General features: G+C 45.3%; 1 protein-coding gene and 1 long non-coding RNA gene across 2 annotated transcripts in view; one reads left to right on the forward strand and one right to left on the reverse strand.

Annotated features, from left to right (window-relative positions):
* The first annotated feature begins 21821 nt into the window (after window positions 1-21821).
* MTNR1B (melatonin receptor 1B) overlaps window positions 21822-24082 on the forward strand; it is a 50813-nt gene continuing 48552 nt past the window's right edge. The window contains exon 1 of the mRNA XM_037889662.2: window positions 21822-22035. Coding sequence (XP_037745590.1) covers window positions 21822-22035 — 214 coding nt within the window. The remainder of the gene's footprint in view (window positions 22036-24082) is intronic.
* Window positions 23174-24082, reverse strand: part of LOC122461982 — a 29769-nt gene continuing 28860 nt past the window's right edge. Inside the window, exon 3 of the long non-coding RNA XR_006284296.1 lies at window positions 23174-23568. This is a non-coding gene — a long non-coding RNA (uncharacterized LOC122461982). The remainder of the gene's footprint in view (window positions 23569-24082) is intronic.

Raw genomic sequence — 24082 nt, forward strand, 5'->3', positions numbered from 1 at the left:
TTGCTGCCTGGCCTTCAGCCTTCCCCAACCCTGGTTCGGGGACGCCAGTCAGCAACCCCCTCTTGCTGCTCTCCTGCCTTCAGCCTTCTCCCAGAAACAACCTCAGACAGCTCTTGCCTCCTTCCCTTCTCCTGTCTGACTCAGTCTGCTCTGATTCACTGGCTCTCTCTCTCTCTTTCCCCCACTGGGTCTCTCCTGACTGACCCAGGCAGCGCTGACTGAGTGTCTCTTTTTCTTACCAAATCTCTCTTCCCTTCACCAGGTCACTTCCTGGCTCTGATTCTCCTGGCCCACTTATAACCCCTGTGTGCTCGCCTGCCTTCTTAATTGGCCAGACTAGAAGGCAAAGGGGCTCTGGCCCTGTTCCCTCTTAAAGGGTCAGTAACATCCTGTGACAGCATGGAAAGCTAGGGCCCCAATTCTTCACTGCCCCTCATCTTAGGATGTCATTTATATAGCTCACAAAAGCCGGGCAGAATGTGTTTGGGTGTGTTTAAAATATGTATCACTGAGAACCATGCAAGGCCTATAGGATTTATCTCTGTGCATTTTGAGACCTTGAAAAGGAATATTTGACTTTGAAGGGAAAGGGTATTGCAGGGAGTGGGGGAGCGAATTTTCTTGGCTTTAGATTGAAATAAAATTTTCAACATCTTGTGATGCCTCCTTCTCCTCCCTCCCCAATGCCTTTTTATGACCTCCCACAGGGATCATGACCCACCGGTTAAGAACGGCTGCTTTAGTGTAACAGTGCACTGCTCTCGGTGCACAGGTGTGAAGACCCCTGAAATACATTGTTTTACAAATGGGTTCATATTGTTTATTTTTAGTAATAATTTTGTGTGACTATTTGATGATTGTCTTTGTAGTGGTTGTCTTCTTCTTCCTTCTGTTAATACCATCACATAGGGTCTGCTCTACAAGTCCTCTTCCTCCAAAGTGTGGTTCTGTTTGTATTGATAGTTTGTGTTAATAGCTACATACATGATATCAAGAAATGTGAGCTTCCCTTTTTAAGAATAGGGTGGTAGCCCTCAGACTGAGCTCTTGTATGGGCCTGTGAGCAGTGTATATGCTGCTGTGCCACATGTAGCTGGGGCCTGGGCGGCCTCAGCATGCAAGAAGCTGAAAGGTTAGAATTCTAAAAATAATTTGTGTTCTCCTTTGGAAGCTAAGAATTGGCATAAAAGGTGTAACATGTGCAAGGCCCTGTGTACCTGTTCCAAGGCTGACCCAGGTGATGAAACTGAGGAGACAGGAAGATCACATGATGGAGTACATGACTAAGTAAGTCAAGATGCTAGCCTCAAGATTTAAGGTCAGCCTATGCTCATTTCAATGCAGTTAGGGTGGAGCATATTCCCCTTAATTCCATGTTTGGTTTGGGGGTATTTTTTAGTTTTTAATTGCTAGGATTTACAGTATAGTACTTACTGCATGCACTGCTTGTGATGTTCTGTACAAGTTACTTACCACTAGAGAGGAGGAACTGTTAGTTGTCAGAACATATAACTTCACCAACCTTTTCCGTCAGTTATCAAAACTGATGTTTAATCTTTGGATTCTAATTAACATTCTAATTAGCCCAATCTCCTCTCTTCAGTCATCATGCTGGGTTCTGGATAATACTGTATCATACTTACTCAACATTGTTAGGCAACACAATATGCAGCAGTGGTCAGTCACGTTTACAGCAGCAGCAGTTCAGATATTAAAAGGTCATTTGTTACTTACTATAAATATATATAAATATTTCAATGGCAAAAACCTATACTAACACAGAGTTATGTCGTCCTCATACAGAATGTTGAGTTGAGCAGAACTCAGCTTCTGAAAACCAGGAAATTCACAGTTAAATTACACATGCAACCTTAACTCTTCCCTTTTTCAGCAAAACCCCATTATGCCCATTAACACATATACCGTTATTGAATCAACCCTAGAGCTGCTGAAATGTACAAGCTCTTCACCTCCTTTTACAGCCCATTTTGCTTCCACCCACAGGATTCCATCTAACTCTATTGAAGAACAACCAGGGGAAAAAGGTGTTTAGAGCACTTACAAGAGTTGAGCTTTAAAACATACAAAATGGAGGGAATGGAAACCCTCTAGTCCTTTTTCTGTATTGATGCATGTGCGTTGTAAAAATTTCTTAAATACTGTTCTGTATTTAGTGATTTAATGGGTTCCATGTACTACTTTGGGTAAAACTTGACATATTTGAGGCCATTTTGACCTGCATCACATCAATAGTTTGATCTCTAGTTCTGAGCAAAAAACAAAAACAAAACTAAAAACGCAACCCACCTTGAAACTTTTGAAAACTGACTATTTTTCAGTGGGTTATATCTCAGCAACTGCTAGCTCAAATGACTCCAAATTTGGTTCACTAACCCTCCCCTGCACTTTCTTGATGCACATCAAATTTCAAAGGGATCTAACTAAGCATGTCCATTTTAGAATACTTAGAAAATTCAACCTGTAAACAGAAGTTGTGGTGCAGCAACCTTAACTATAATACCTTCAGCTTAAATTCTGGAGGAAATTTCTTTTTGAAATATATATATATATATATATATATAATATGACAGGCTTTCATGCGGAGATATTGTGGGCAATTCGTCAATCGGCACATGTACCTTGTCTGCACAGGACATCAGAATCATTGACTCTCAGTGGATGACAGTCTCCATTATGTAAATCAAAGTTGGAGCTAATTGGCATTTTGTCCCTTGGATTTCTTTTATGTCAGATTTCACGCTTCTGTAGACTTTTCAGGCACTAAACTGCTCTCTGCTGAATATCAGAGGTGTTTTTCTGATACGATTATTCATCCTTATAGAAAAGTATTTAAACTTGACACCTTAATTATCTCTCCTAACATGTGCTGTTCTCTTGTCACCAAAACCAGCTGACTCTAGCAAACAGGCCATTTCCTCCCTCTTTGCTTCTTTATGCCTCCCTATCCCCCAACAAAAACTCGCATATGTTGTCATTCAAACATCCTGGATGGAAATTTTACTACTGTGCTAGCACACACAGGGTTCACTTTTGACAATGATCTTTTCCTTCTCCCCACACTCTAGCAACCTCTCACTGGGCAACCCCCCCCCCCCAACAACAGCCCAGGGACCCTAATAGTAGCAGCTATTGGTAGCTGACTTTTTGAAACAGGACAAGTACAATTCCCTGGGCCACCTCCCAACAGCAGCCCCCACTTGTGCAACATCACTTTTACCTCAGGGCCTCCTTCCTTGTGCCTGATAGGGTTTGTATTGCCCAGTTTTTCCAGCAGCGCAGCTTCCTCCTACAGCTCCTGACACCCCCCCCCCCCCCAACTGACTAACTGGGAGGCTTTTAACTAGTTTCAACCAGCCCTTGATTGGCTTCAGGTGTCCCAATCAACCTCGCTGTCTCCACTGCTTTCTAAAAGGCTCTTAATTGACCCAAGGTGTCTTAATTGACCTGGAGCAACTGCCATTTGGTTACCATGGTAACAGGGATTTGTTTAGCCTGGGGCTAATATACCTGTTTCTCACTACTTTCCTATAGCCATCGGGCCTTGCCCCGCGACACATACTACTTCATCTCTCTGGCAGTTGCTCCTTTTAAAAATAGGATTATCTGGTGTGTGCATGAACCATACTTTTTCTCCTTTTCATAGCCCACGCTAGCAGTCCTTGACATGCAAGGCATTTAAATTTGTGGCAGGATATGAATGGGCTATGTCTCTGACCTATCATCAGTAAATCAACCCAGAGCCTGAGTTAAGTGTCCAAACTCACAGTGTTCCTGGGATTTAACTTTACTGGTAATTTAAACCTAAGCTTCCTCACTGGGGGTACCTTTACACTAGAAATGCTAAAGTAGCACAGCATAGACACTTACTACAGCAATGGAAGGTCTTCTTCGGTTGCTGTAGTAAATCCACCTCTCTGAGAGATGGTAGCTCGGTGACATAGTTGTGTCAGCACTGGAGCTTAGGTCAGTTTAATTACATCACAGAGCGTGAAATTTTTCACAGCCCTGAGCAAAGTGCCTAAGATGACCTACCGTTGTAGTGTAGACCAGCCCTGGGTTTGGTTTGCCTCCGGGCCTTCCCCTGTCCTAGATTCCTTATCCCTTTCCCTAGAGAGCTACTGCTACCTCCCTGCTTCTATGAGGCAGCAGAACTTCAGCAGCTTTATGCAGGGTTCTAACTAGAGTTGTTAGAAAATGGGAGGGAGGTTCTGAGGTAAATTTCAACTTTTCGTCAAAAGCCCCCAAGCTCAAAATTTTCTGCAGAAAGCAGATACTTTCCACACAAATGTCCATTTTGTTGAAAACCAAATTTCCCATCATAAAATGGTGTTGATAAGAATTTTTTGACCACTCCTGGCTCAAATGCAAGAGGGTAGGCCAGCAGAATAACCCTGCCACAGGGTAGGGGCAAGAAATGTAGTTAACTCGCATGTGGCAGTGTAATCAGAACACACTTAACAGTTAATCCTCTCCCTGGCATGTGTTGCTGGTGGTGGAGCATGATCATGAAAACATGCCTGTCTCTTTTTGAGATGTAGGAAGGCTACTGCCTCATAGGTGTGTTGATCTCTGCAGTGTTCTCTTCAAAAAGATGTTCATGAATGGCTGTTTGAATTTTATTTCATAGTGACTGGGATGAGGTTTGATCTTCCTTGTTCTGTGTGAGACCCATCTGTTCACTCAGATTTTGCCTAAGCTGGACAGGCATGAAGATGGGAGTGGTTTTGGTCTGAGGGAGTCCATATAGTTAATTACATGAGCTGTCTGTCTATTCATAAAGTTTAAGGCCAGAAAGCTTTGAGACGAAGGGTTCCTGCCACATGCAAAAGCTATTTAAGGCAGGGGAGTGACATCATAGTGGCTCTTCACTGACTCCGTGCCCCAAAGAGACTCTTGGAAACATCTGAGGAACAAAGACTGAAATGGGGGGAATTGGTGGACCCAGGCTAAAGGGATTTTAGCCTGTGAAAGGAACACCTGGGGTTTTTAAGCTGTAAGCAAGTGCAGCTGGCCCCTTAAGAATCTCTGCAGCCTGCTTGAATCATCATTTAGGGTGAGAATTTGCTACTCATATCCAATCTCTTTAGTATATTAAGCTTCGTTTGCATGTTTTGTTTGTTTGCTAGGTAATCTGCTTTGATCTGTTTGGTACCCCTTATAATCACTTAAAATGTATCTTTTGTTAATAAATTTATTTTTGCTTTCTCTAAAACCCGTATGTGAGAGTCATAATTGGGAGCAGAAAGCTGTTGCATATCCTTCTCCCCATGGAGGGAGGAGGTGAATTTCATGAGCTTACACTGTACAGATCTCTGTACAGCACAAGACAGTATAATTTTGGGTTTACACTCCAGGGTGAGGTGGGTGCACTTGAGTAGCTGTGCAATTCCTTAGCTGTAGCCTCCCCATGCAGAACTGATCACAGCATCTGTATGTTCTGCAGCTGGGTGTGTCCCTATCTGTATGTGTGCTGGAACCTGGGAGAGGGTTTGGTAGACTGGTCACAGCAGTACAGTGTAAAGGGAGCGCAGGCTGGTGGGTCAGGGGGGCTCAGTGGTATCCATCGGTGCTGACACTGTGGGTGCTCCAGCCCCGGAGAAAAATTTGTGGGTGCTCAGCACCCACCAGCAGCCAAGCTCCTGCCCTCCATCTAGCGCCTCTCTCCTGCCGGCCGCCTTGCTGATCACTCCTCCCCCTCCCTCCCAGCACCTCCTGCCCGCCATGAACAGCTGTTTTGCAGCATGCAGGTCGGCTCCAGAAGTGAGGAGGAGGAGGAGCAGGGACAGGAGCACACTTGGGGGAGGGAGCGGGAAGAGGCGGGGGGTTGGGAGATGGGCTGGAGTGGGGGTGGGACTTGGGCAGAGTGGGGGGTCGATCACCCCCCCTCCCCCAGGTACAGGGGAAGTCGGCACCTATGGTACCCGAGTTCCAGATCATACCCCAGCCGGGGGGAACCCTTCACAAGTGTTATTTAGCAAATAGAGCCCTGGTCTAGGAATGGTGAGAATGAATTTTAAGCCTGGCTCTGCCACTGACCTGGTATGTGACTTTGGGTAAGTCACTTCACTTTTATATGTTTCTGTTTCTCCTTTGTGGCATTGATATTTACTGGCTTGTTGTTATATACAGAGTTTACAGTTTGGTTCAATGGCTCTCAGCACCGGCACGATACAAATTGTTCCCCTAGATGTTGTCAGAGAACCATCCATAATGACTCCAAGATCTCTTTCTTGAGTGGGAACAGCTAATTTAGGTCCCATCATTTTGAATGTATAGTTGGGATTATGTTATCCAATATGCATGACTTTGCATTTATCAAGATTGAATTTCAACGGCCATTTTGTTGCCCAGTCACCCAGTTTTGAGAGATCCCTTTGGATCTCTTCACAGTCTCCAATGGAATCCTCACCCAATTTTTGCTAATTTTCCCCTCTCCTTTTTATACTTTCACTCTCTCTAGTTGAAGGTTCATTCTCCAGTTCCCCAGGGTCAGATCTTAGTTTATATCAATGGATTAAACTACTTACTGCCCAGCACTGTCCCTAAAATTCCTAAACTTCAGCACTCCGCTGCTTCAGGTAGGAGCCTCTTTCCCAGGCTCCTTATGCCTGATTCTCCACCACCTTGTACCTTGTGTTGTCACTTTACACCTGTGTAAGGCGGGTGCAAAACACTTAACAAAGGTGTAAATGGATGCAAGGCAGTGGAGAACCCAAACCCCTTTATTCTGCTCCAGAGGCAGCCTCAGAAGGTTTTTCACTCTACTTTGCACTCATCCCATCCTTCAATAGCAAGACAATCGTCTTGCATTGTTACACCTACAAGTCATTTTAGAAGTTCAGATGCTGCAAGAAGGACAATCCTTACAATCATGTAATTGTGACAGGGTCCTCAGGGTGCAGCCTGGGTCTGTGGGACTGCTGTGCCCCCTTCACTCTCCAGCCTGGGCTGCCTCTCACAGTGCTTTGCTAGTGAAAAGCAGCAAACCCCTCCAGGCACTGTTATCATTCAGCACAACCTCATGTGGAGCCCCACACCCAGCTAGATTGCATGTTCACAGAGCCACTCATGAATCACACAGAGAAAGGCACCAGCCAAATTCCCCCAGCTCCCAGCCTTGTACCTCAGGAGTATATCGTCTTGCACCGCTCAAGATGAGCAGTGCAAATTTATTAATTGATTCACTACTGCATCAATGGAAAGTGGATATACACCAGACTTTGTAAACCTGAGCAGGTTTACCAAACACTCCAGTCAAACTCACTGGTAAAGATAAACAGTTAAACAAACTTATTGACTACAAAGATAGATTTGAAGTGATTATAAGTGATAGGCAAAAAGTCAGAGTTAGTTACCAAAAGAAAAGAAAATATCAGCACGTAGTCTAAACTCTCAACCCTATTAGATTGGGCAACATCTAGATTAAACAGTTTTTCTCACCCCAATGGATATTGCAGTTCAGAGTACACAGGTTTCACCCTTGAAACTTGGGCCACTCTGTTGGAATCTTCAGTCTTCTGAATATCCTTGTTGCTTGCAGCCTAGGTGGAGGGAGGGAGAAATGCCCCAGCATGTGGCCACTGTGTTTGTTTTATACCCTTAGTCAATGTGCTTGGAGAACATGAGTCCAGGTGAGTCATTGAATTGTAACTCCCTTGCTGGACAATGGCTATTGATGGTTGTTTGACACCTGCCCAGGTGTTGGTTACTTTTCTTGCTGTTGTCTCTGGGGAGCTAATATCTGGGTGCTTCCCAAACCCACAGCATATTTTAGTGACAACTTTACAACACAATTCTCATAACTTCATATGCATTAATAATGTACATATTTAGAGGGAACAGTGGGTTTCAGCAGATCATAACCTTTCCCATGACACTTTACAAGGCATGCTTGATATGCAAAATCACAAATATATGTAAATTAGGAATATGGGGGTTACAGGGTGCTCCCCCAAGGTATAGAATGTCACAGTTATATTTATGATTACTATCAATATGGATAGATCTACACTGCAATAAAAGACTTGCAGTATGGCTGCATCTGGCTTGAGTCAGCTTACTTGCGCCTGGGGGGCTTGGTCTGTCGGGTTATAAAATTGCAGTGTAGATGTTCAGGATCGGGTCAGAGCTCAGGGTTTGAGACCCTCCCCCTCATGGGGTCTCAGAGTCCCGACTCCAGCCCAAGCCTGAATGTCTACACAGCAAATTTTAGCCATGCAGCATGACCCCCATGAGCCCAAGTCAACTGACCTCAAAGCCGTGGGTTTTTTATCGCAGTGTAGCTGTAACCTTTGAATTCTAGCTGGAGTGACAGTGACACACATTGTTAAGCTTGCCTAAGAAAACACTTTAACTACTTGACAAGGGGCCAGACTCTGCCACCTGCACTGAGTTGTGCATTATTGATTGAGTATTCCCACTGATTTCAGGTTATCCCCTAGTCAGTGTGGATAGGTGTTGTAAAATCTGTCCCTAAGTGAAGGGGGGGAAGGAAGTGGGAACATTTGGGGCCACTGATGTTGCTGGGAAATCTAGGCATGACCAAGATTCCAATTTTAATTATGCTTCTTATTAACACAAGGTACCTTAATGCAACCTAATTCTGGCATGTCCCCAACTTTTGGGTGCTTGACTTTGTACCCTTGATAATATTGTTTTATTGTAGGTTTTTGTTTGCAATTTCTTAAATCTGAGAACTATTGTACGTTAGCCACCCACTTTTTCATTGCCTGAACTCTGCTCCCACTGATGAATTTTGGAAATCCCATCCTCTAAGGTGCTGCAGGAGGAAATGGAACTGTTGAGATAATTCAGTAAGTGGTGCTCCTCCTCCTGATTTATTACTGGCAATAGCCTAATATGATGGGCGTTGGGAGGAGCCATCTTTCAACTCAAGCACTGATCATTAAAAATGTGTGACACCTTTGCTGACAGAAAGAGAGTTAGCACCAAGCTTCTACAATTCTAATTCAATTCCCATGTGGGTTGAGTTGGGATGTGGTATTTTTCAGTTGCATAGTATTGTGTGCTGCTTAAGGGCTGCATACCAGTAAATCCATGACAATTTAGGGCCGGATCCTCAGCTGGTATAAACCTGCATAGTTCAATTACCCACAGTTTCTAGTCTGCTTTGAAAGGTTCAGTCCTCTGGGATCCTTGGCTGAAATATACTAGTTAAATACCATTTCTATATATTTGCTATTGTAATGTTCCTTATGTTTTTACATTTAGAATTTTAGTCTATTCACTAGTTCACTATCTTCTTTCCCTGAAACTGTAAGCATCTAATAGTTCTGATTGTCTCTTTCCTCCTCCTAATGATGCTATAAACCTTTTTACTTATTCAAATGGGTCCATTTTTTCCATTATACGCTTTTTAGTAATATAGCATTTGAAATGAAAAAGGTAGAAAGAAACACTGTTTTGTCACATTTCCTTTCACTCTCTAACTTCCACTGTGGCGTCTTATAGCATTTAATTGTATTCCATTCATCCCCTGTCTCTTCCAAACCAAACTTGTCTTTATAAAGTTGGCTACTTTAACTTTTCCCCTTTTTGTTTAAAACGCATCCTAATGGCACTTTGAAGCAAATGGCTTCCTGCATTCTCCCTTTGCCTTTCTGTTTTCATATCCTCTCTGTTACTTAATAACATGTCTAGCAACATTCCTTTCCTTGTTGCTTGATGTTCATATTGAGTTAAAAAGCAATTCTGTACCACCGCCACAAACATACTTTCATGCCTTTTCCTCTACTTAATGAATTCCAGTCAATGCTTGAATAATTAACATCTACAATAAATACAATTTTGCTCTTTAACATGATTTTACCCCCTATCCAATGGGAAAGTACCTGGAGCACACAAAGACTATTACATGAGCCTAGGATGCAAAAATAGTTTTCACCCTTTTTCAAGCTTCATTTTAATGCCTATTGAAACTCTCTCACATGTTAAGTAGAAAGATTTTATTGTTTATCATTTAGCCTTTCATCTCAAAGGCTTACAAACTGTGGGTGAAATTCACCCTGGGCCAAGGACCAGTACAAGACCGATGCACCACTGAATTCTCACTTTTAAGCACTATTAAGTGATGAATAGGTCTTGTGTTAGCCTTCTTCCCAGAGATGACTTTCCCTCTACATACATGTCACTGAAGATCCCCTGGGCTGAGGGGCAGCTTCCAGCAGGTAGATAATGCACAACTGGATGGGATTAAATGGCATTTCGGCCATGGAAAAACATCCAGGACAAACGCTAGTTACTTTTCACATGTTCACATAGAGCAGACAGGACTTCATACATACAGGAAAACTACATACTATTCAATCCATCTAACTTAGAAGGGAGGAAGACTTAGCTGAGCTTGCTGGGATTCAAATCTTAGGGCTTACAGAATCTAGGCATTTCAAACCCTTCCAGTGCTGTACCATCCTCTCTGGCTGACATAATTGCACTCCACTTTTTTCTCTTTATTTTCCTTCCATTTCACCAAGCATCTGTGGTAGATGTGACCCATTCCCATTAGATCCATTGAGAATCTGGCAAGCCGGTACCCTGGATAGCAGTCATTTAATTTCCTTCACACTGACCAATGCCAGAACCGCATGGCTGAATGCAACAGTGGAAACAACCCCGACTGACAGCTATTATCTGATCAATGCAGGGTCACTTGTCAATAAAACCATATAGTCATTGATGAAGCACCAGACTTTGCTAATTTTAGAGACCCTGAGGCCTTAGTAGGTGTGCACTAGGGCCCTATACCCCTGCTATGTGCCTCGCATAGGGGGCAGGCTCAATCCCTATTCTTATGCTCCTGGCATTCAGGGGTCAGGAGGATCTAGCACCGGGGTTCTCAAACTGGAGGTCAGGACCCCTCAGGAGGTCACGAGATTATTACATGGGGAGTTGTGAGCTGTCATCCTCCACCCTAAACCCCACTTTGCCTCCAGCATTTATAATGGTGTTAAATATATAAAAAAATGTTTTTAATTTATAAGGGTGGGGGTCGCCCTCAGAGGCCTGCTATGCGAAAGGGGTCACCAGTACAAAAGTTTGACAACCACTGCTCTAGCACCATCAGAGTCTAGCACTGTAATCACTGGAGCATTTTCTCTTCTCTCGTGCTCATAGCTCTTCATTTTGGTCTCCCCAGTGAAGTCAGTGGCAAGATTCTCATTTGCTTCAGTGGGAGCAAGATTAGGCCTGCAAATTTTGTGCTTATATAAGCTACTGTTTACTATTCAGTGGCTTCATAAGATGCAAAGCTGGTTAGCATGTTTTTAATGTGTTTACCATCCTACTTTTATGTGGTTAGCTCCTTATCTGATGAGATTTTTTTTAAAATTTGCCTCTTAAAGAGCTTGATACCTTTTATTGACTGACTGAGTGAGGCCGGGGTTATATTAAAGGGGGACACCAGTTATATTAAGGGGGAACTGAAGGTAGTGAACCTAAAAGCAGAGGGAGAGCTCCCCCCGTTTCCCTGTCTTGAGGGACCACCACTCTAAATTCCCCCTTGGCTGGTACAAAGCAACCTCCCACTCCTGTTTCACTCCACTTTAATCACCAGGGGCAGTTTGTGGCATATCTACTCATCACACTGGGCCTTCAGCTCCCCTCTTTCTACATTTCTTAACTAATATTACATTCTATAGTAGAGTTTCATATAATGATATTGACAGATGATTTAAGGAATTTGACTGTGTAAACTCCACGCCAGTAGTTCTCTAGAGATGCCCTGTACACATGGTACCAGCTGAAACAGCATCACCCATTTAAAAAATAGCCACACATCATGGTTTTGTTTTTTCATTTTATCCTTAAGAATGTAGACTGAGCTTCCAAGACTGCATGTTAATTTATGCAATAATGACTGACATTCACAGCATTTCCTGGGGATGAATAACCAGTTGGGGTGAGTGCCCCTTGGTGGAGTTTAGACCCTCAATACCCGGATGACCATTAATCTCCAGGAAATGCCCTGCACTTCTATCATTATTGCTCACATCAATATGCAATCCTGAATGCCAATGCTCTGTCTAGATTCTTGAGGATAAATCCTTAGCATTGAACAGAAGCTGGGTAATTTTTTCCCCTGTTATTGACAGAACCTTATGAAAAATTCTACTTCTGGATAAATTCTTCATCCTCCTGAATTTTTGTTGTTGTTACATTTATCAGAGAAGATTTATATAAATATATATGCATTTATATAAATATGTCTAGTGCATATTTTGGCTGCTTCTATCAATGGTTATAAATCAATTGAAATACAGTAGAATCTCAGAGTTACGAACACCTGAGGTACAAACTGACCACACACCTCATTTGGAACCAGAACTATGCAATCAGGCAGCAGCAGATACCCCCCCACTCCCGCCAAAAAAGAAAAGAAAAAAAAGAAAAAAGCATATACTGTGTTAAAAGTAAACTACTTTAAAAAAAAAAAGGGAAACTGTAAAAAAAAAAAAGATTTGACAAGGTAAGGAAACTGTTTCTGTGCGTGTTTCATTTGAATTAAGATGGTTAAAAGCAGCATTTTTCTTTTGCATAGTAAAGTTTCAAAACTGTATTAAGTCAATGTTCAGTTGTAACCTTTTGAAAGAACAACCATAATGTTTTGTTCAAAGTTACAAACATTTCAGAGTTGCAAACAACCTCCATTCCTGAGGTGTTTGTAACTTTGAGATTCTACTGTATACCACTGTTTGAAATATTGCAGTACTTAATGGGGGGAATCCTGGCCCTATTGAAAAGTCAGGATTTCATGCATTTACATTTTCATGGATTCATATATACACACTATATATAAGAAACAATCAGAACTATCTAGTTTACATTGAAACTTGAGAGCCAAATCCTACAGTCCTTTCTCAGCCAAAACATCCATTGTAGCCAGAGTGACTTTTACTTGAGTAAGGACTGATGAAGTACTGCAGAACATAGTACTTCATCAGAACATAGTACTTCCAAGAGAACCTGTCAGTCCATGAAAAAGACATACCATCCCTTTTGCCTCCAATCCCACCTCAAAAATCAGATCCAGAGTATCTCTAGCTATATGAATCCAAAAACCACACAGGACAGTCACATGGCTGTCCTGCTGACCACGAGAGTTTAAGTTGCCCCCCCAGGGATTGTCATCTGTGTGGAGACTGAAGTCACCCATTAGTTCAGGCCACATCAGTGGTTCTGCAGAAAGAAATGTTGTCAACTCAAGTAGGGACTCTGTGGTGTAGTGAACTGTACATCAGTGTGGCACATAGTGTCCCTGCTTCACCCTTCTTAAGATTCCAATACAAGGTGGTCACACCTTCAAATCTGGTGGTGTTGGGGCTGCACTCAGAGCCAGGTGCAAACAGCACTGTCTCAGCATCTCTCTCATGGCTTATGTTGAACAGACTTCTCCGTCAGGGTCATCTGAGCCTGCAGCGTTGGCTAGCTGGGTTTCAATTATACATGGAAAGCAAGGGTCCCCATCCATATTTGATATCTTGTATGCTAATTATAATGTTAGCCACCTGTCCTGTATTCAACTGCATGAAATGAGGAGGCAGGATCACTGTCTGCTAACCCAAGATGAGCTGGCAGGCATAGCCAGTGAGGCCAATGTTAGATGCCATTCTCTTGGCATAAGCCTAGTCAATCCCACTCCTCTATGACAGGAATCAAGCCTCCCACAAACGATGATCACTCTGGATTATCAAAGCAGCACTGCAGGGTAGGAAGAGAAAGAGAAAATTCAAGCCCCTTCCTTATTTCAAAGATTGTTTTAACAATTAGCTAGCACACACCTGTGCCCTGTTCCACATCGTGGACCCAGTTCTGCTCTCAGTTACAGATAGGCAACTGAACTGAGCTCAGTGTGGAGAATTTTTCAGAGACACTGTATTATGCATTATGGTTGCTCAGTCTACTGATATGAGCTCTGTGACTCTGCTTTCCATTTTAAATGCAGTTAGTTAAGGGGTGATGTGGGGCAATGGAATTTGCCTTTCACCTGTGGAAATGCATGCTCAAATATTAGCTTAGGTCATGAGTGAAAATTAGTTTATTTCATTCCAGCCTTGCATTTATAAATGCCATAAAACCAACACACAAAACGGCAGCAGAGGCCCAAGAGTGGCCTAGCCTGGAGGGTTTAAGTTTAGGGATGGGTTGCATCAGCAGAGATGTGCATGGAACCGTCACCTGGCAATGCACTGTGCTCGAGCCACCATTATTTCACTTTTTAGAGCATTCAATTCATTCCTAATTCACAATATACTTGCAGTAACAAAGATTTTTCAATGGCACTAAGGGCAGTTAAGTGTTCCATTCATGCTGACTGTCAATGGGATTTAGGAGCCTAACTCTCTCCCACTCCTTTCTCCCTGCCTCCTTTAATAGCTCAAAAAAGAACACATTTTACTCCTGCCACGGTATGACATTCCAGGTGCAATCTATACTAGTGAGGGGCTGTGTTACCACTTGCCCTGCAAGCTGAGGTGCCTCACAATGCTTTGCTGCTGTAGCCAACATGGGCTCCTCACAATCATCCTGCAAGCATGAAGGTCACACTTTGAGGCTATGTCTACACTACCGCAGTAAGTTGATCTAAGTTACACAACTCCAGCTACATGAATAACGTAGCTGGAGTTGACGTAGCTTAGGTCGACTTACTGCGGTGACTACACCGACCTGGGTCGACAGGAGAGTGTATCCCATCAACTTACCTTACTCTTCTTGTTCCGGGTGGAGTACCGGGGTTGACCAGAGTGTGATCTGCAGTCAATTTGGCGGGTCTTCACTAGACCCACTAAATCAGGGATTGGCAACCTTTGCACACGGCCCATCAGGGAAATCTGCTGGTGGGCCGAGACGGTTCGTTTACCTGCAGCGTCTGCAAGTTTGGCCGATCGCAGCTCTCACTGGCCATTCTAGGCCAGTGGGGACTGCAGGAAGTGGCATGGGCCGAAGGAGAGTTCTAGGGGAAAATAAAGCCATTTTTAAAAGTTGCAAAAAATATACAACAAAGATAACAAAACTGGCTTTGATTTCTAGATAAGTACCTTCTCATAGTGTGGGAGCAAAAAAGATGCAGATCATATAGCAATATGTTAGTCAACCAACTTTGTTTCTGGGATGGCACAGTCTCTCCTTTCTGCAAGGAGATACCGTTTTTTGCACAGGTTCTCAACAGTAGAAAACCAGTGACGGGCAGAAGAGGCTTTCTTTTAAACATTGTAACTTGGGCCTGATTTGACTCAAAGGTAAGTCAAACTGTTTTTGAAAGAACTAAACTTGGATCAAATTGAAAGCAGGAGAGCACCCTAGATTCTGGCTTCCACCAGGATGTGCAGAGTTTAAATTGCCATGAAATTAACACCACTGAAAGCATGACGGCGTCTTAAAAGAGATAGTGCTTCTAGTTGAAATTGCACTGTTAGCTTACAGAGACATGTGATAACATAATGAATGTGCTGAGAGGTAATTTTTTCTTCTGTTCTACTGGGAAACTGAAAATTCAAGGGACGCCAGCAGTAGCAACTTCTGTCTCCCGAAATTACATTCATGTTCATAAAAAGTTTACACTTTTGACAACTGGTTAAAGATAAGTCCCTTTAAAAAAATCAGTAAAACACAGAAAACAGGAGCATGAATGTATCTTCAGGAAGCAGCCACACGTTTTCAGGAAAAAAAGAACAATCCACAGAGAACAGCCTTGGGCAGCTGAGTGATGTGTGGAATACTTGATTGCTCCCTATACAGGCAATTCCTTGGTTTTGTCCTGCAGCAGACACACAGAGCCTTAGATTGCTTAAAAAATAAATCTGCCTGGATTTACATCACAGAATAAAATTACTTCCCTTAGACATAAAATGAGGGGCAGAGGCATAGAATTTTTCAAAAGAAAATAAAAGATTTTTAATATTACTTTAAAATACCAAGGCATTTCTTTATATTAGAGCTCAATAGAAGTACCTTTAACCACAAAAATTGATCTGTTCATAGACTCAGTGGAAGTTATTCTGAACAAACACTTTTTAATTACCCATGACTGTTCTCAGTACAGTTTTCCAGATTCACCCATAGATGAAGTACCACATCTTGCTTCAAATAAAAGAAAAAAAATCAGGGTAAGAGTGATCTTTTTCAGAAAACTAAAAGAAGCATTTCCTAGAGAGAGCATCCACAGATATAACACAGAAAAGCATTACTGGGAAAAGTCCCACTGATTCTGAGCAATGATTGATAGTCAAGACTTTCAAAAATGGGCTCTTGGACTCCTTAATAAGTTGGCTGATTCTCAAAAGTGTTCAGCATTCAGCAGCTCCTATTAGGATCAATGGAAGATGCTGGTGCTCAGCAATTTTGAAAATCAGACCTTCTTACTTAGGTGCCTAAGTAAGGGTTAGGTGCTCCACATTAGGTGCTCATTTTTTAAGGTGTGGCTGAAGATTCTGGACCAAATTCTTCTCAGTTAAATCTTCTTCTTTTGTCTGGCTGGTGCAGAGCAGCAACTACAATTTCACCTGAAGTTGATCGAGCCAAATGGCTACATCAGGAGTCGCAGAATTTATTGCACTAATGCCTGCTTCATATTTATAAATTTGGAAGTAGTAGTGATATGTTCGATGGTCTGTTGTGGGGAACCAAACTCTCAGACTGGGGAGTCCTTGATTTTCCCTTTGTGTATTAGATGTGCGCATCTACCATGGTTGGTTCAAATTCAGTTCAGAGTTGACCAAGATGACTGTGAAGGTTAAACCTAGGAACTTTCTGAATGGGATGCGGCACAAGGTGCTTATTTTTTAAGTCTTGTTTAGCCCAATCTGCTTTCCAAGCCTGCTTCTGATCATAGCCCGATTGCTTGAGGCTAAACGAATGTTCCCAGAAAGGCTTGTGGGACTTACGACGTTGCAGGGGGTCATTATCAAGGTCTTGGTGGATAGGAAGGCATCCATTTTCCTAGATTCACTGAGCTTCATGGAATGTCGCAGCAGTGTGGCGTATCAGCGGGGGAGCGATGTTAGACAGAACAGGTAGCCATGGGGTTGGAGTTGACTTAAGGATTCCTGTGATGCACTGCATCACTGTATTCAGCTGGGTATCCACAAGTCGCATGTGGCTGCATCTTTTCCATACCGGTGCACAATATTCAACTTGGACAAATTAGATGTCTTCAAGTCACCAGGGCCTGACTAAATGCATCCTAGAATACTCAAGGAGCTGACTGAGGAGATATCTGAGGCATTAGTGATATCTTTGAAAAGTCATGGACGATGGGAGAGATTCCAGAAGACTGGGAAAGGGCAAATATAGTGCCAATCTATAAAAAGGGAAATAAGGACAACCCGGAGAATTACAGACCGGTCAGCTTAACTTCTGTATCTGGAAAGATAATGGAGCAAATAATTACGCAATCAATTTGCAAACACCTAGAAGATAATAAGGTGATAAGTAACAGTCAGCATGGATTTGTCAAAAACAAATCATGTCAAACCAACCTGATAGCTTTCTTTGACAGGGTAACAAGCCTTGTGGATAGGGGAGAAGTGATAGATGTGGTATATCTTGACTTTAGTAAAGCTTTTGATACTGTCTCACATGACCTTTTCATAAACAAACTAGGGAAATGCAACCTAGATGGAGCTACTATAAGGTGGGTGCAAAACTGGTTGGAAAATAGTTCCCAGAGAGTAGTTATCAGTGGTTCACAGTCATGCTGGAAGGGCATAACAAGTTCAGTCCCACTGGAATCAGTTCTGGGTATAGTTCTATTCAATATCTTCACCAGTGATTTAGATAATGGCATATAGAGTACACTTGTAAAGTTTGAGGATGATACCAAGCTGGGAGGGGTTGCAAGTGCTTTGGAGGATAGGATTAAAATTCAAAATGATCTGGACAAACTGGAGAAATGGTCTGAAGTAAACAGGATGAAATTCAACAAGGACAAATGCAAAGTACTCCATTTAGGAAGGAACTATCGGTTGCACACATACAAAATGGGAAATGACTACCTAGGAAGGAGTACTGAGGAAAGGGATCTGGGGGTTATAGTGGACCACAAGTCAAATACGAGTCAACAGTGTAATGCTGTTACAAAAAAAGCAAACATCCTTCTGGGATGTATTAGCAGGAGTGTTGTAAGCAAGACATGAGAAGTAATTCTTCCACTCTACTCTGCGTTGATTAGGCCTCAACTGGAGTCTGCCAGGATAGTCAAATCTGGGTGACTTGTGAAATTCACAGGGTACACTGGATGTTACTTATCATACATTAATCAATTTATTTGTGAAATTTTGGGGAGTAGGAGAGGAAGAGAAGTCGCACACAAGTCTAGGAGATCTTGTATATAATCTTATTGTTGTATTAGGAGGCAGTGTGGCCTGATAGGGCATCAGACTAGCAGTAAAGAGATCTGGGTTCCTCTAATCCCAGCTGTTCCAATGATATTCTGTGTGTGTAACCTTGTGCAAGTCACTCCACTTCTGTAGGTCATGCCTATTTAGATTGTAAGCTCTCTGGGGGCAGGGACTGTATACCACCCTAGTGTTCGTGCAGCACTGAGCAAAATGGGGCCCTGTTCTCAGGTGGTGCCTCTTGGCATTAATGTAACACAAATAATAATGCATAGTGTATATTGTATTATACTTAGTAAATGATTACATTTAGTGGTGCCCAACCTTATTACACAGGAGGGCCACATATACCTAAGCACAATCTTGTGTGGGCCAAACAGATTCCACAAATTTTAATAAGATTTAAAGTCACCTGTATTGATTTATATTTTAAGTTCAGGTTGTTTCATATGTATTGAAACAGGTTGTTTCTATGTACAGTATTGTTTATTTACACACTTGTGTAAACTAAAATGATGTAAACATGATGACAAAATGCTAGTGAATTGGACGTTAGTATATTGTGTTGAAGCAGGCTGCGGGCCTTATGAAATGCTCTGGTGGGCTGTAGGTTGGGCAGCCCTGACATAATCCATAGGAAGTGACTGAAATTGCTTTAACTGGTGGGACAGCAGTGGAACATTTAGAGCCAGACAACAGATGGTGTAGAGGGGGAAAGTGAGGAGGGATTTCCCATTACAACTAACTCACTGTAGCTGTTAGACTGATCCTGAGGAAAATAAAGTTCTCCTCCTTGGGTGCCTCATGTATAGTTATTGACTTATAGTAGGGAGACTTGCTTTAGAACAGGGATGGGCAGACTATGTCCCAGGGGCCACATCTGGCTCTCCAGACGTTTTAATCCGTCTGGCGAGCTGCCGCCAGGGAGTGGGATCCAGGGCTTGCCCCACTCCATGCGGCTCCTGGAAGTAGCAGCATGTCCCTGCTCCGGCTCCTACACCTAGGGGCAGCCAGGGGGCTCCACACGCTGCCCCACCCCAAGCGCTGCCCCCACAGCTCCCATTGGCCGGGAACCAGGGCCAATGGGCGCTGCAGGGTCAGCACCTGCAGACAGGGTAGCGCGCAGAGCTGCCTGGCCATGCCTCCACATAGAAGCTGGAGGGGGGACATGCTGCTGCTTCTGGGAGCTGCTTGAGGTAAGCGCTGTCCGGAGCCTGCACCCCTGATCTTCTCCCGTGCCCCAGCCCCCTGCCCTGATCTCCCCACCTGGAGCACCCTCCTGCACCCCCAACCCTTCATTCCTCCCCCACCCCTGCAGCTCAGAGCCCCCTCCCACACCCTGAACTCTTTATTTCTGGCCCCACCCCAGAGCCCGCCCCCACAGCTGGAACCCGCCCCCCACCCGCAATTTCATGAGCATTCATGGCCTGCCCTACAATTTTCATACCCAGATGTGGCCCTCGGCCCAAAAAGTTTGCCCACCCCTGCTTTAAAAAATCGCCTCCTGCCAAATCAGTTCTGAAACTCCAAGCCAGAGAGAGATGGTTTAGATAGAGCTGGATTACATGGACTTCATAATTATGATAAACTCTAAATCTGAAGCCCTGCCCTTTTTAAAAAAAGGAGATGAAGGGTTGTTTGCTGCCCTTGATTACCTTCTCCTGGTTAGTCAGGCCATTCAAACAGTGAGCCAAAGGCAGAGAAACCAAGGAGGAGCTGCTCCCTTGGCAGCTATTCGCCCAGCCTCTTCTCATGAGTCACGTGGAAGCTCCTGCTGTCCGAGCTCAGACTCCTGGCTAGTTGCCACGCAGCTCCAGCACGGTGCTGGACCCTTCTGAGGCTTATTGCTAATGAGCATGGTCTCTAAATCCTTTCCTCTCCTGCCGGCAGTGAGGTGAGCCACCACGGGCCTTCCTCAGCCTGCCCCCGCCCCGCCCTGTGGCTGTGACTTGTCCCGCGCAGAAAGGAGCACTGAGGCTCCTCTGCCCCCACGCAGCGCCCGGGACTAGCACGACGGCTCAGGCCCCTCGCTGCCTCCTCGCAGGAAGGGCCCCGGGTCTGCAGCCCAAGATCAGCCCCTCACACCGCCCCGTGGCCCAGCTGGGCTCAGTGCCTGGCGAGGCCGCTGCAAGCAGCCGCGGGACATCCACGGCCGCAGGACCGTGCCCCTTGCGGCGTGCGATGGCCCCTGCCTGCCCCACGTACAGCAACAGCGTCCCCTGCACGCTCAACTCGGCCACAGCCCCCGTGCCAGCCCCGGCGTGTGCAGTGCCCCACACCTGTTACCACTCTGCTGAGTGCCAGTCCCTAGCTTACAGGGTGCCTGCCCGCCTGGGACTCCTCCCTCACCCACACTCCCTCTGCTTGGGGCTCTCTGCCCCTTGTTCATCACCCCCCCTCCCCTCCCCATTCCCTTAACTCAGCGGTTTTTCAACCTACGGGCCGCGCACCCCTGGGGGGAGGGGATCTGCAGACTTCCAAAGGGGGCTGTGTGCAACGCCATTTGAACTATTTTAGGGGTCCGCACATGAAAAAAGGTTGCCTGCCACTGCCCTGACCATGCCCCCCCCCCCACCACGCATCCTCCCATATCCCTGTGAGCTTCCTTCCTCTGTGCATCCTCCCGTCTCCCCTGTGTGATTCCCCCTCTTCTATGCATGCTCCACTGCCAATGAGCCCCTCCCCTGTGGCTGCTCCCCTCCCCCCCCCATGCGTGTTATCCCTTCCCCAGATCCCCCCCGGTCGGGGATCCCCTTCCCTTAGGCACGCTCCTCCGTCTCTCTCCTGCACGCTCCCTCCCCATGCGTACTTCCCCCGCGTCCTCCTCGTGCCCGAGCGCTCCGAACTTACCCACCGCCGCCCCGTGCGCGAGGCCCCGTGCTCCGGGGCCGCCCCGCGCGCGCCTGCTCGCAGCAAACGGCTCTGGCGCGCGGGCTCCCCTCAGAGCCCCCCGGCCGCCGCCGAGCTGCAGCGAGCGGCGCGCGGGAAAGTTTGCAGTCACGCTGCGCTCGCGCGGGGGGCGGGGGACAGACAGACAGTGGCCAGCGCCTCTGAGTCTCTCCCCCCCCCTTAGCCCGCGCCGACCCTTCCCCCGCCTGCCCCAGCTCCTGGCGGCGCTGCCGGCCGGGGGCGGGCGAGAGAGGGGAGGGGGCGCGAGGGAGGGTTTTGCTGCTTCCCGCCCAGCCCGGCCGCCGCCCCGCAGCGCCTTCTGCCGGGGAGGCAGCGGGGGAGTGGGCGCGGGGCGGCGGGGGGCTCAGCCCATTAAAGCCCTGCCCGCCGCCGAGCACTGCTAGTCGCCTGAGCCGGGTCAGCCGGGGCGTGAGGCAAGGCGGCAGCCGGCGCTGCCATGCCGAGCCCGGAGCGCCCCAGCCCGTGCTAGGAACAGCCGGGCCGGGCGGGAGGCGGCGGCCGGGGACGCCCGGAGAAGCGGGGGCGGCGGGGGCGTCCGCGATGCTGGAGAATGGCTCGCTGAGGAACTGCTGCGAGCTGGGCGGGCGAGGGGGCTTCGGCTTGGCCGGGCGGGAGGCGGCGGCGGCGGCCCGGCGGCCGGCCTGGGTGGGGCCGGCGCTGTCCAGCGTGCTGATCTTCACCACCGTGGTGGACATCGTGGGCAACCTGCTGGTCGTCATCTCGGTCTTCAAGAACCGCAAGCTCCGGAACTCCGGTAAGGGGCGCGGAGGGGAGGGGGCGAGCAGGCTGGACCGGGCCGCCTCGGGGGCGCTTTCAAAGCAACACCTGAGCTCCGGCGTAGCCCTTCCCTGCCCCGCACGTGGGGGCTCCGCCAGCAGCCCCACGCCTGGGCTCCGGGCGAGCGCGATGCTAAACCCGGCCCTCGAGCCTCAGGGGCGTCAAGTATCTCCTGGCAGAGCGTCGTGTAATCTTTGCGCCGTGTATAATTCTTTGGGCACCAGTGTATAGGCTAATAATATAGCGTTTAATGATTTAACTTAAAGCTTTTCCCAAAACTGATCAAGAGGGAAATCTCTTTGTAGAGATCCAGGCTTGTCTAAGTGTACTTTGGGGGGAGGGGGGGCGGTTCGAGAGAGACTGACTCAGTTCACGGTCCCCAGTTTTATCAAAATCACGGTTATCTTTATATTTATTAAACAACATTTTCTGCCTCCTGACTGGTCATCCTTAAACCAGGAAACAGAAAATAAAGGAGATTTATGAATGGCGTGTGTGTTTATTTCTTGAGGTGATGTTACTGATAAACTTTCTGTTTCTCTCCCACTTTATTCAGTTTGGGGTTAGCTAAAGATGCAGGTGGCTAGGGATTTGTTTGCCCTATAGAACTAGACAGGGGGAGGAAATAAGGGGTACCCCGCTGGGACTGCTCTGCCATGCATCTTTTAGAATTGCTTCCCATTGTTGTGGTGTGTTATGTCCTGGTGTATAGACTTTTGTTATACCATCTACCATGCTGCCTGCATTCAGCCAAACTAGAGTTCATTTATAAAGTGCTAAAAAGTTAGATTGTTAGTTTACTACTCTTCCATTACATCCATCTCCCTATTTCCCCATGTTTATTTCCCCACCCCATCGTTCCTCACACGTTCTTGTCAACTGCTGGGAATGGTCCACTTTCATTATCACTCCAAAAGGTTTTTTTTTCCCCCTCCCTCGCTCTTGCTGGTAATAGCTCACTCTCATTACACTGAGTATAGTAACACCCATTGTTTCTTGTTCTCTGTGTATATAAAATCTCCCCCCTCTGTTTTCCACTGCATGGATCCGCTGAAGTGAGCTGTAGCTCACGAAAGCTTATGCTCAAATAAATTTGTTAGTCTCTAAGGTGCCACAAGTACTCCTTTTCTTTTTGTGGGTATAGACTAACACGGCTGCTACTCTGAAGCCTGAGCTCCTTAAAGTTCTCCTTACAAGCAGTTCCGGGATTGCACAGGTACTTCAGATCTTCAATAGCATTATTTTATGGTGTGACAGAACTCAGTCCTAAGTAACAAAACTTTGTCAAGAACAGCTCTAAGTTAGACACATGTATCGAGAGCCTTGCTGTAAACCCTTCTTCTGTTAGTAAAATATAGTTAGCAATATACCCTTATTAAAGTACTTTAAGCATACAGGGCTATTTCAGGGAGGTTCACTTCTTTTGCAAAGGTTTTTTCAGTGTTTTCTTGTTTCACATTCATTGTAGATAGTTCTGGAACTGAGGGGAATTGAGGAAAAGTCAGTCCCCCTGTTAAATACAAAAGATAAAGTAGTGTGTAAAGAGATGAAACTTCCTTTCCTTCCTCTCCATTGAGGATGCAATACATTAAGACAGATTTTATTTGCTATAAGAAAGGCTGAAATAGCTCTTTATCTTGTTTATTAATTAACCTGGTACAAAGGGTATTCTCATAGTTCAGCTGAAGCATAAGACTTTTACAAACATCACTTCAGATGTGTGTGAAACTCTGGTTTATGTAACTTGACAGTAATAACTGCTGAAGATATACTAATTGGATTTGAATTGAACAGTAGGAGGAGCTAAGAACTAGGTTACTTTTGCTTTTCAAAGAAAAATGCTTCTCTAGGACCTGGAGATACATGAAATTGGAAATAATACAATATATGCAGCTATCATTACTATTCTGTTACCATTTGGTCAATACTTAAATACTATTTTATATTTTTTAAAAAAGGAATCTAGCCTTTATCAGTGGGAAAAATAAGCCAAAGGGACAGAAAAATGAAAATATAGAAACAGA

The sequence above is a fragment of the Chelonia mydas genome, chromosome 1, assembly GCF_015237465.2.
Source record: "Chelonia mydas isolate rCheMyd1 chromosome 1, rCheMyd1.pri.v2, whole genome shotgun sequence".
Classification (NCBI taxonomy): domain Eukaryota; kingdom Metazoa; phylum Chordata; order Testudines; family Cheloniidae; genus Chelonia; species Chelonia mydas.